This window comes from Vulpes lagopus, chromosome 2 (assembly GCF_018345385.1).
Source record: "Vulpes lagopus strain Blue_001 chromosome 2, ASM1834538v1, whole genome shotgun sequence".
Taxonomy (NCBI): domain Eukaryota; kingdom Metazoa; phylum Chordata; class Mammalia; order Carnivora; family Canidae; genus Vulpes; species Vulpes lagopus.
The window spans coordinates 101,499,286-101,510,750 of record NC_054825.1 but is presented as its reverse complement, the minus strand read 5'-3'; the positions used below and the strand labels follow the sequence as shown (position 1 = coordinate 101,510,750).

The 11,465-nt window shown below is 47.2% G+C and overlaps 1 protein-coding gene across 2 annotated transcripts in view; it reads left to right on the top strand.

Annotated features, from left to right (window-relative positions):
* The first annotated feature begins 1,800 nt into the window (after nucleotides 1-1,800).
* The window catches only part of CNKSR3 (CNKSR family member 3), an 88,150-nt gene continuing 78,485 nt past the window's right edge, over nucleotides 1,801-11,465 (top strand). Inside the window, exons 1-2 of one of the 2 annotated variants that reach the window (XM_041737833.1) lie at nucleotides 1,810-2,348; nucleotides 3,314-3,426. Coding sequence is in view for 1 of the 2 variants with exons in the window: in XM_041737822.1 (XP_041593756.1) it covers nucleotides 2,297-2,348 (52 nt within the window). In the remaining variant the exon portion in view is untranslated. Of the gene's footprint in view, nucleotides 2,349-3,313; nucleotides 3,427-11,465 lie in introns of both variants that reach the window. The other variant, XM_041737822.1, reaches the window with a different exon arrangement.

Here is an 11,465-nt window from a genome sequence, read left to right as displayed (position 1 = left end):
CTGCCTTCAAGTCTCCAAGGGGAAGGTGTGAATAAATAGTCATAATTAGAGGTAAGAATCGTGAAGTGCCAAGAGAATCTTTATGAGCAGGTGGTAGAGCTCACTCCCGGGAGGAGGGGGGTGTTTCATGGGAGGCTTTGAAGGAGGAGAGGTAAATATTCGAATTCATGACTTTCCCTCTGTTCAGGGTTCATTTTGGCCTCAGAATTGAGTCTTATGAAATGTGGAAGGGCCTTCCTCATGTCATTCTCCACAATTGTGCACTCGATTTTTGTATGTTTTTGTTGTTCTTATTGTTTTGTTTTGTTTTGTTTTTGGCTGGCTAGTACCTTTTCCTTCAAGATTGATGACTAATCCAAATGAGCATCAGCTCGTTTTGCAAATACGACTATTATATACAGCAAGAAATAATGCTGAAAGCTACCAATGTATTATGATTCACTTTAGCATGAAGTTGATGTATCATTGCAGTAGCATTACTAAAAGAAGTGAGTTGAATCTTGCAGGGTAACCATTACCACACCAGCTCTGGCCTGCCAAGCACCTCATACTCAGTAACAGGGAGGTAGCCTTTCCCCTGGCATGCGGGCGATTGCTTTCCATTAGCGCAGGGACGGCATGGGAGCTGCTCTTCAATCCCTGGGTGCTTGCTGTGAGTGACAGCCCCGTGGCCCCTGACTGCCACCCAAGACCTAAGTAGGAAAACAGAAGGGGTTGGATCAAAGTTTTTCATTTCAGATGAGAGTGGGAGAAGGCTGAGAATGAGATGATTAGCTCCATTTCCCCTTGCCCCAGAAGTGAGGGCCATTTCCTCCCCAACTCCTCTGGCTTTGCCCACACGCCATCATTCTGTGTTGGGCACCTTCAAATGCCTTGGCCCTTTTGTTGCCAATGTGTTGGGCACCTTCAAATACCTTGGCCCTTTTGTTGTCTTCAAGGCAAGATTCATGGGACTTTGTGGCCCAGCCCATCCCAGAGTCAGGAGAACTTGGCCCATATCGAGTTAAAATGAAAGATAATTGCTCTTAGACCCCTTGCCTTGAAGATCCAACAGGGAAAGCTTAGTTTGAAAATGAGTAAAAGGATGAAAATATACACATGGAGGGCCAGTTTGTCACTGCAGGTTAGAATGGATGAACTGGAGGGTGAAGTGAGTAGCCCAAACTCTTGGTGAGCTTGCTGTCTCTGGAGAAGGAAATAACATCGGGCTGGTGTTCAGGGCGTTAAAACAAACAAACAAACAAACAAACAAACAAACACCAACTGAGTTACCTTGTCACAGTGTCACCTAAAATACGAAGTGAAATAATTTTGCCTTGAGATACTTAAAACGAAGAAAGCTTAATCGTAGAGCGATACTGATGCAAAGCGCTGAAAATGAACAGAACATGCAGATCCTACTTTTTTTTTTTTCTTCTTTCTTTCTTTTTGTGTGTGTATTGTTGCTCACACGGAGACAGACTGTTCTGCTACCAAATAGGACCTGGGCCTCACCCAAGCCAAAGGGCTCTCCGGGATGCACGTACGACCTACAACCCGCCCCCTGAAAAGGAAAGCAGGGCCCGGGACACTCCGGCTGGGCGCGCAGGGCTGGGAGAGGGAGCGTAACCCGAGCCGGCCGCTTCGGGCGGACCCACCCACCCCCGCCCCGAGTTTCCCCGGGCCCTCCGCCCCGCCCCTCTTTGATTCCGCGAGCAGCGACCCGAGCCGAAACTTTGTAACCCGAGCGCGCTCGCCCGCGCTCCTCCCTGCCCAAGTCCAGCCCCGGAGGAGGCGCGGGAGGTGGGACCTGCGGCCGGGCCGGCTCGGGGACGCGGGCGCACGCGGCGCGGAGACCCCGGGGGAGCGCGCGGCGGAGAGCGGGAGGGCGGGAGGGCGGGAGCCGGAGGGGGGCGCAGCGCACGGCCCGAGAGCCCGAGCTAGAGGTCCCGGCCGTCGGCGCGGGCGGGCGGGCGGCGGGAGCGGCCGGGCCCCAAGGGCCCCCTGCGGAGCCGAGGCCCGGGGGGCCGGGGGTCAGGGCCCCGCGTCCCCGCAGCTGCCGTCGCCCAGGAGCCGCAGCTGTGCCGGGGCTCCCGGCGGCGCGGGGGAGGAGGAGGAGCCGCAGCTGGACGGTGGCAGCTGGAGGAGGGGCCGCGCGGCCGCCCCGAGGCCGTCCCGGGGGAGCGGCGCAGGGATGGCCCGCTGACCGCGGTCATGCAGCCTTGACGGGGCGCTGCGGCGCACGGGGACCAGCCGCACCGCCTGGGAGCAAGACTCGCCGCCGACCCTAGCCCAGCGGGGAGCGCAGCCGCCTACCATGGAGCCGGTGACCAAGTGGAGCCCCAAGCAGGTGGTGGAGTGGACCAGAGGTGAGCGGGGCTGGGGGCCCGGGTGTCCCGCGCAGGGATGGGGGGACCGCGGGGCGCGGGGCGCGGGGCGCGGGGTGCGCTGCGGCTCCTCCAGGCGAGACGCGTCCAGAGCGCTGCGCGGTGACAATGCAAACTTCGGAGCGGCCCGTGCACCCCTCGCTCTCGTGCCTGCTTTTGGGGGTGCGGTTAAGGCGGGCCGAGGGGAGCCCCAGCGTCCAGCGGTGCAGCGGAGAGCGAGGTTGGGGGCGCCCCCCCCCCCGCCCGGGCCCGGGTGCGGTGCCCGGCTCCTAGGCTGCCCGTCCCGGGGCGGAGAGGCACAAGGCGCCTTTGTGTGGGTGACTCCCCGCGGACCTCGTAAATGCCGCCGGCCCGGAGTAGTTCGCCGGCGGGACGCGGCGGTTGGACAGGTAAAGGGAGGGAGACTCGGGCGAGCCGCCGAGCCTCTGTTTTTGTTGGAGAAGCGACAGGGCAGCGGGACAGCCGGCACTGCGGCGTGCACGCCGGCGACAAGCCGTGAGCCAGGCTCCCTGGAGGGGGGACTTGCTGGGGGAGGTGCCAGTGCCCACCCCCACCCCCACCCCCACCCCCACCCCGACCCCGGCCGTGGCGCTGCGTTTTTAGGCCCCAGTGAGACCCTGGCAAGAAGAGATCTGTTTAGAATAAGTGTCCTGACCTGTATTTGGGATGAGGAAAGCAGTGGGGTTGGGGAGGTGATGGGTGATGGAGCAGGGGTAGAAGAAGCACTCAGAGTGCCCTGGCTCACTTTTTACGGCCTCCCAAGATTTCCAGGGAAGAGTGATAGAGCTTCCTCAAGCCTCTTTGTACTCTTCCAAAGAAAGGAAGCCCACAAAAACAATCTCTGTTTTCATGGGTCCTCCCCTCCCCTCCCCTCCGCACCCCCAGCTTATCATCTCTTGGTTTCAAGTCACTATTTTTTTTTTTCTTTCTTCTATCTGCTCTTCCAGGTGAGGAATGGTGTCCTTTCTCAATAATAATAACTAGAATTGTATAGCGCTTTACAGTTTGCTAAGAACTCTCTCTCTGTTATTGCCTTTGGTCATCACAGTAAACCTGTGAGGTAGGTAATACTGGTAAGATCAGGTCATCTTTCCAACTGTCTCACCCGTGGCTGGGGCGTAATGGAAACTGGTCATCTCTGCATCTCATTTCTCATGCCTGCATAGTACACAGAGACCACGTGGAATGGGATGTTCTAGATAGATGGGCCATATGGCATGTGTCAGTGGGGAATGCCTAATCATTTCCTGCTGTACCGGGAACAGAGAAGAGCTTTGTCCAAGGACCAGAATTTCCTGGGCTCTTACTTAAAATGAGGATGAACGCAGCACAAGCTTATACACTGGTGACTAGGTTTGCCTAGGTAGAGAGTAAATAGCATTGCCAGTGCTTGGCACAAAACGTTGACTTAAAAGCTGTGAGTCCTCAGACCCTATTTTGAAATGGGGTATGTTCCCCTGTTCAAGACAGCACCAGATCCCCGCAACTGGTGACTTGCTGAGACTGAGTTGGTTTTACCCATGTGTCCATCATAGAAGCAACTTGAGAAACGGCTGATTTTCAGCAGGTTTTGACCTCCAACAGCTGTTCTGAACCAACAGGGTAGCTCCTAGCCACATGTGACTCTTAAGCCCTCAAAGTGGGCTGGTTAGAATTGTAGTGTGTGTTTTAAGTGTAAAATACACCCATGTGAAGACTTAGTGCAAAAAAAAAAAGTAAATTACCAAATTTTTCATATTTACTATGTGTGGAAGTGACTATTTTGGGTATGTTGGGTTAAATAAGATTTATGATTAAAATTAACTTCACCTACTTATTTTTATCTTCTTAATTGTGGCTCCTAAAAAAAATGGAAAATTAGACATGTGCCTCACATTTGTGCCCTGCAGTGTATTTCTGTTGGAGCATACTGCTCCAGAGTAAAGAAGGGGTTACAGTTTATCAGTCTTTGGCTTTCCTACGCCCCTGCCAGCCTACTTGATAATGTACAACTAGAAAAATGGTAACAGGCACACAGGAAGGTTTTGGAGTGAGATCTTCACACCCTCAAGATTCATGTCTTTTTTTTTTTTTTTTGAGAAGTGTAAATTCACATCCTGTTATGTTTGCTTAGTATCTAAAAGGAAGAGCAGATTCAAAGGTTTTTGGTATCCAATTGCCTCGACGTTATGACCTGAGATTTCTTTCATCCAGGGAAAGTTTCCTACTGACGTGAAAGAGCAGTTATGAGTGGTTTGATATCTTGGTATCAGGAGCACTGGACACTGATTAGGTTACATACCTGTGGTTAGCATGTGGCAACTTGATACAGAATGCTTGCACCCTTTTGGACCTTAAGTACAGCCTCATAGAATGACCTGGATACTTTCTGTGTTAGAACCTAGAAAAGATAACAAGAGCGAGTGTGGCAGACTCTTAGACAAGAGGCTGCATTCTTCCAAATTGCACGACACATTGCCTAAATATTTTTCATAGTAATGATGCGAAAGTATTGACTTTTCAATCAACTATTGACTTAATGCAAACTTGTTTGCTTATACAACTATTTTTAGTTGTCTTTGCTAACCTCTCTATCCAACACCCACTTTATAAATACATCCTCCTGATAAGCAGTTCTTCGTGTAGACTTTGCCACTCTTGGTGTTGCAGGAGTATGGTATGGTAATTGTGAGCATCGTAGAAACCGTTGGATTTAAAGCTGTCGAAACCTGAGCATACCTTACAGCTTGCCCTCCCTCGTGAATGAGGTTATGAGGCAGGTGCATGCATTAGGAAAAAGAATTTATGTCTATGGAATGAACTAATTCATGTGGATTTTATTATTATTATTTTATTATTATAATTTTCATTTGTGTGAATGTTTAGCTATACTGTCACCAATTTCATCATAATTTTAATAGGTCCTCCATAAATCTTAGCAGCATATCAGGCTCAGTTCTCTGGAATGTACAAGTATTCACTTGTTTAACATATGTAACCACGTTTTGAGGTAGGAACAGATTTTTCCATTTTGTAGTTCCATTCTGAGCACAGAAAGGTTTAGTACCTTGATCAGTGTCACACAGGGGGAAGTGACAGCAGCATGTGAGCCTGGGTGCTTTGGCTTTACTCCCATCTTCTCAGGAGGTTCTCACTCTTAGAGGACTCTCAGAATCTTCACCACGTTGAAGAGCAGACCTTCAGATTCCCACGATGTGAGTTATTAATACCATGTTAGTGGAGGAGAGGTACTTGGTACATGTGTGTCTTATCCTACCTACTTAGTGTATGTCAGGGAGATTATTTGTAAATCAGATGAGTTCACAGGTCATGGCACTCTGCCTTTAAATAATTCCAAAGGCTTTTGCAGAGCAAATGATCTTTTACAGTGTATATCAGGTGAGGATAGTGTCTGGCGCCCATAACTGAAAATCCAATTTACAGGAGTTTAACCAAATGGGAGTGTTAGTTTTCTCTTGTAAAAGGGGGTCTGGAGATGGGGAATTCAGAGGTAGATGGGGGCTCCATGATGTGGTCAGGGGCCCAGGCTCCTGCCATCCTCTTCAGGCATTCTTAGCATGTGGTGTAGCAAGTAGCATTCATCTTCATACTTTAGGCCTCAGTGCAAGACGGCTGTTCCACCTCCAGGGTCACGTCTTTATTCCAGGCAAGAGAAGGGAGACCCAGAGAAGGCAAAAGACTGGTGGTCGCCAAGTCTCCTCCTGGGAGCTCCATCAAGTGAGTTGGCTTACATCTCAGTTGCCAGACTGTCACGTAGCCTCATGCTACAAGAAAGCCTAGTTACTGTAGTTTTGTTTTTTTAACTGGGTATATGATAGCCCTGAAAAATAATTGGAGTTTGTTCAGTGAGAAAGAAGAGGGGGTGGGGAATAGATATTGGGAAGCAGCCAGCAGTGTCTGACACACAGTAATTTATATGTATTGATCTTTATAGGTTCTCAAAGTAGGATACATGTCATAATTTTCCAGTTAACATCAAGCCCGAGGTTCAGCCCTGTTTTAGAAAAGGTGCTGCTCTCATTCCTATTAAGCTTTCTCAGGTCAAAACTGTAAGTCATATGAAATCTTTATCTGTAAGCTTGTTTTAAATATTAGAAATTGCAATGGAAAATGCAGCTACCCAAGTTGTGTTTCTGTTTTCAGACCACTGGGAAGTGTCTTTGACAAGGAGGAAGGACCACTGATTTGGGCTAGAAGTGCCGTTGGTCCTTGCTGGGCCTGGAGTAGGCTGGTTCTCAGTAAGTGTGTTGTTGAGCGAGCACACCATAAGACCCAGCTTTAGTGGCAGAACGGAAGTCTCTCTGGCTAGCTTCTGGCTCCTAGCATGGTACCATTTCTCCATCACCAGGCAGGAGTAGAAGGGTTTCTTGTGGGATTCAGGGCATCTGCCCATTGTCTGCGGTCCGACCGCAGGGACTGCTCTTCCCTGTCACATCTGTTAGTATGTGGCAAGTTGGCGGTCTTAAAGCGCCTCACTGTTTGGTTCTGGAGGGGCTAGAATTTCAATGTTATCTCTACAGATCTGGTACATAGTAGGTCAACTCCAGCATTAGGCCCCTGGGCCCCCTCCTGCTGCCAATCCATACAGAGGCCAGTTCTTCCTATAATCCTGATTCGGACTAGGTTGTATTTTTCCCATTAGCCTTGTGGTCAGTGAAAAAAGGAGGTCCCTTTCTTTTGACAGTTGTAGGTCTCCTTCGTAGGCTGGAAACTCTTCTCTTGATTCTACTCTCCTCCTGGTTCTAGTCTACTTCCTGGGTTCTAGCCATAGAGTTGTCATAGTCATAGTAATAGAAAAATGTTTACAGAAGCATTTATGATGTGTCAGACATGGTGCTAAGTGCTTTATCTTGACTCCTACAATTCTCAGAAAACCCAATGAGGTGTGCAAACCATTATTAACCCATATTAAAGCTGAAGAAACTGAAGTGGAGAGAGAGAGAGGGAGAGAGAGGGATAGGGAGAGGGAGAGAGAGAAAGAACATGCTCAGGGTCCCATATTTAAAAGTGGTGGTGCTCGTAAACACCTTCCTGTCCCCCGTGACTTCATCACATCATGGCCTGCACCAGGACAGTGGAGCTCCGTGGTGAGTGTGGGCCCGGGAATCACATTCGGGAGCTCTATCCCAGTTCTGTCCCTGAGTTTGTGGTCTTACGTAAGTTCTCAATAAATTACTACTCCTGTTTTTATTGCTTCCTTTTATTCTGTAGCCCCAGGTCACAGATTTTTCTCTCTGAGCCATCGGGTGTGTCATAAGGTCAACTCCTTATCAGGGGCACCAGTCAGTCCCGAAGACATTTCCCTGCTATTTGACAACCACTCAGAGGATCCAGGGCAGGACTTGTAGCGGATCGGGAAGATTCTTGGCTAGCTGAGTGAAAGACATCAATTGCCAATATCATGAACCTTCTTTGGGTCGATAAATCCAAACCATATTATCTCAACCTTTTTTTAAAAATAGTAACTGGACTTCCAGTGGACACAACGTTAGGGCTGGCTCATGCTGTCAAATGTCGACTGCTGTCTGGCACCTGGTCCATGGCCAGCAGTCCATATCACCTGGGAGCTTATTAGAGATGCAGAAGCTCCGGCCTGCTGAACCAGAATCTGCATTTTCTGATGATCCCCGGGTGATTCGTGTGCTCAGGACAGCTTGAGGAGCTCTAGCACATGACTGCAAACACATTTTTTTTTTTTTTTTTATGATAGTCACACACAGAGAGAGAGAGAGAGAGAGAGAGAGAGGCAGAGACACAGGCAGAGGGAGAAGCAGGCTCCATGCACCGGGAGCCCGATGTGGGATTCGATCCCGGGTCTCCAGGATCGCGCCCTGGGCCAAAGACAGGCGCTAAACCGCTGCGCCACCCAGGGATCCCTGCAAACACATTTTTATACTCTGCTGGTAGGTTCTGCTATCTGATCTGACACAGTCTCAGTCTGTTTTATTTAAGTCTTTAAATGTTGGCACTTCATTTGAGGATGCTTGACTTGGCCACTAATTAAAGCAAAAAGGCAATCTTAGGGTGTGTGCTTGTATTTATAAGCACCACCTAGCAACAGCATCAGGTAATTCTCTGCAAACTAAATGAGACATTTCCCCTGAGATTTTGTACGTATGTTTTGGGACTCGAAGAGCTCTCTTGACAACCTTTCTGTTTCTGTTTTTGTTTCTTACAAGTAGTAAGAAGGGAGCTGTGGGATGGTCAGTGGGCATCATGGTTGGAGTTTGTTATCAGGATTGTCAAGTGGACGTTGGAGGATGAGGCGGGCTTTTTGTGACCACCCAGAGTTTACCACAATTAGCAGATTTTGTGAGATTTCACAGTTGGTGAAAATGACACAGAATGTTATTTTGGGAACATCAGAGCAGTTCTCAAAATTTAAAAGTGTGTGTTGTGCCAAGGCCAGGTGTCTCCGTTCAGTCTCCATAGAGATTAGGAATGACCTCTTCATGCTCGAGTCCCACGTGGAAGCTGCCGTGTCTGTGTTCAGAGCATTGCATGGAGCTATGGGCGGGGGGGGGGGTCTCTCTTCTGTGTCCCACGCTTCTGTGTCGCTGCCGCCAGCTCTGACCGTTCCTAGCCTGTTGGGTTCTTGCTCTGGGACATTTCGTGTTCTCACCTTGATTTCCCATTTTACTCTCATTTCATGGTATTCCTAGAGTTTTCACCCCAGGCTTAGCCATCATTTAAACTTCTAACAAATAAGACAAGTTTTATTTACATGAGCTCTGCAGAGCTCTTCCATGTATGTATGTTCTTTCTTGAGTCTTTTCACAAGCCTGAGAAATGTGCAGTGAAGCCACATCTCTGTTACAGATGAGATTTTGGCTTCTAGTTGTTAAATGAGTTGTCCAAGGGCAAAGGCCAGGCACTGGGACCAGACTCCACACATTTCTGTTCCCTTGTTCTGTCCAGTCCAGACCTGGTTCCTCCTCTGGCCAAGGTGGGTGTTTTTTGTCTTCTCCTAATTGACACATGTGGGAAGGGGCAGCTGCAAAGAACTTCTGACTTTTTGTGTTTCCTGATTATCCATTTAGTATTTATACTCATGGAGCATAGGCCTTTCCTTTCTTTTTTCTTTCTTTTTTCAATTACACAGCCTAAGGAGGACCCTACATATTTTGAACCTGACCTTTAGCATTCGAGACACTTACTGCTAGTTACTTATTTTATTGTGGTTTGTTCATTGTGTTGCTTTGTTTCAGAATACGCCTCAGGAATGGAATACATCATTTCTTTTTTTTGACACTCCTAATCTCTATTTTGAGTGTCATATTGTAGTTTTTTTGGTCTACGATGCAATTAGCGTTTCTATTTGGTACAATCATACACAGAGACATACACACACACACATACGTAGACCCACAGCCAGTGCTAAGGCCCTGAGGTGCAAATGAATTTTGGAGTGTTTGAGCAAAGGAAGTGTGGTGGAGTCTTGAAGAGCAAGGATGGTGATGGTGAGGGGAAGGGTGGGTAGAGATGGGGTGAGAGATATACAGAGGTAAAATCCTATGGGGTCTTACAGATCTTGGTCTTGTGTTGGCAGTTTTTTTCTAGTTGATGTGGAAAACAGGGGAGTGACAAATTTGATTTGGATTCTGGGGCAGAATTGAATTTAGGGGGTCCAGCTGGAATGCATTACACTGTTTTGGACATGATGGCATTTTGGACTAAGCTTTGGTGGCTCCAGCATTTGAGAAGCCAAGTTCTAGATAGAGTCAGTTCGTTGATAAATCATTTTGAAATTATGTTTGAAATTGTGCTATATGTATACTTGTGGTTTTTTTTTTTTTTCCTTACTAGGGTTAGGAGAGCTCCCGCCCTCCCCTCATCCTGATTACTCTCTTGTCGTTTAAATAGAGAGTGCAATCTGTCTTTTTGCATTCACATGCTTTGTTCCCTGTATTGTTCTTTCCTGGCACATTTTGCTGGGAGCTACAGTTTCTGAAGCTGTTTATTCATCTATGAATAGGGGTTTTGTGAAAGTGGACATAGCCTAGTTTGTTTTCTTTGACATCAAATGGCTGATTGAACAGTTTTTAACCTGGGATCAGAAGGGCAAATGCAGTTGTGTTTATTAGAGCAAAACAGTTCCTTAGAATGAAGATCAGTAGGTTGTAAAAGCTAGAAAGCTTTCTGTAGGAAAACTTAAGAAGTGTTTGAGTCAAAGGAACTCATAGATAAATCTGATTTAAAATATTTTTGCTTCATTGAGAAACTATCCCACTTTTGCCTTAGAAAAGAGAGCCACAATGCTTTTGGTTGAATAGATGGTGAATTGAGAAATTTTTAACAGGTTGGAGTTGAACACGTTTTTAAACAGTTAATGCATTACTTATCAACAAGGTAGAGTGGGAGGGAAATGAAGGTAGGTAGGCTTATAGGAGAGTACCCTGGAAGCTTACTACATGCATCTCCCTTTACCCCCAAGAAGAAAATCTGTCAGCCCTTTTAGAGGAGAAACCCCTACGTGTTATCTATCAGAAAAGGCAGTGATTATGATAATCTGAATCATGCTTTCCTGAGGAAAACCTTTTAGTGAAAGGAAACATTCTATTTCCTATTTTCAGAAATTTGAAGCCAAGGGGAAATTCATTGCTTTTGGATTTAGTAGTGTGTGTGTGTGTGTGTGTGTGTGTGTGTGTGTATTTCCAACTTTAAACTGTGTTAATTGAATAGTCTTTTCATGTTCTCAGAGTAATTTTATATTACAATGTTTTAAAGGTAGTCAAGTCAAACTACCTGGAATATGATCTTTGAGACAAGAAAACTAGCTTCCTATGTAGATTGGACCAGACTTCATGTAATACTTTTTGAAGATTTGAGCATCTTCTTAACATGGATTCCAGGTGGAGTCTTACATGAACCATGCATAGATAACATGGCTTGAGTAGTATGAGTAGTGACTGTCTATGCTAAAGCCAAAATTGTTAGTAATGTTTTTGAAAAAACCACAAATACTCTCTGCTAGAAATATGCCTAGAGACATGTAGTATGAAGTGGTTTGGTTATAAATACCCCTGGGCCAAGTTGGAGAATCTTACATAATGCTCATCTGAGAAGAAAGACCCATTTTGGATGTGAGGAGAGTCTTCA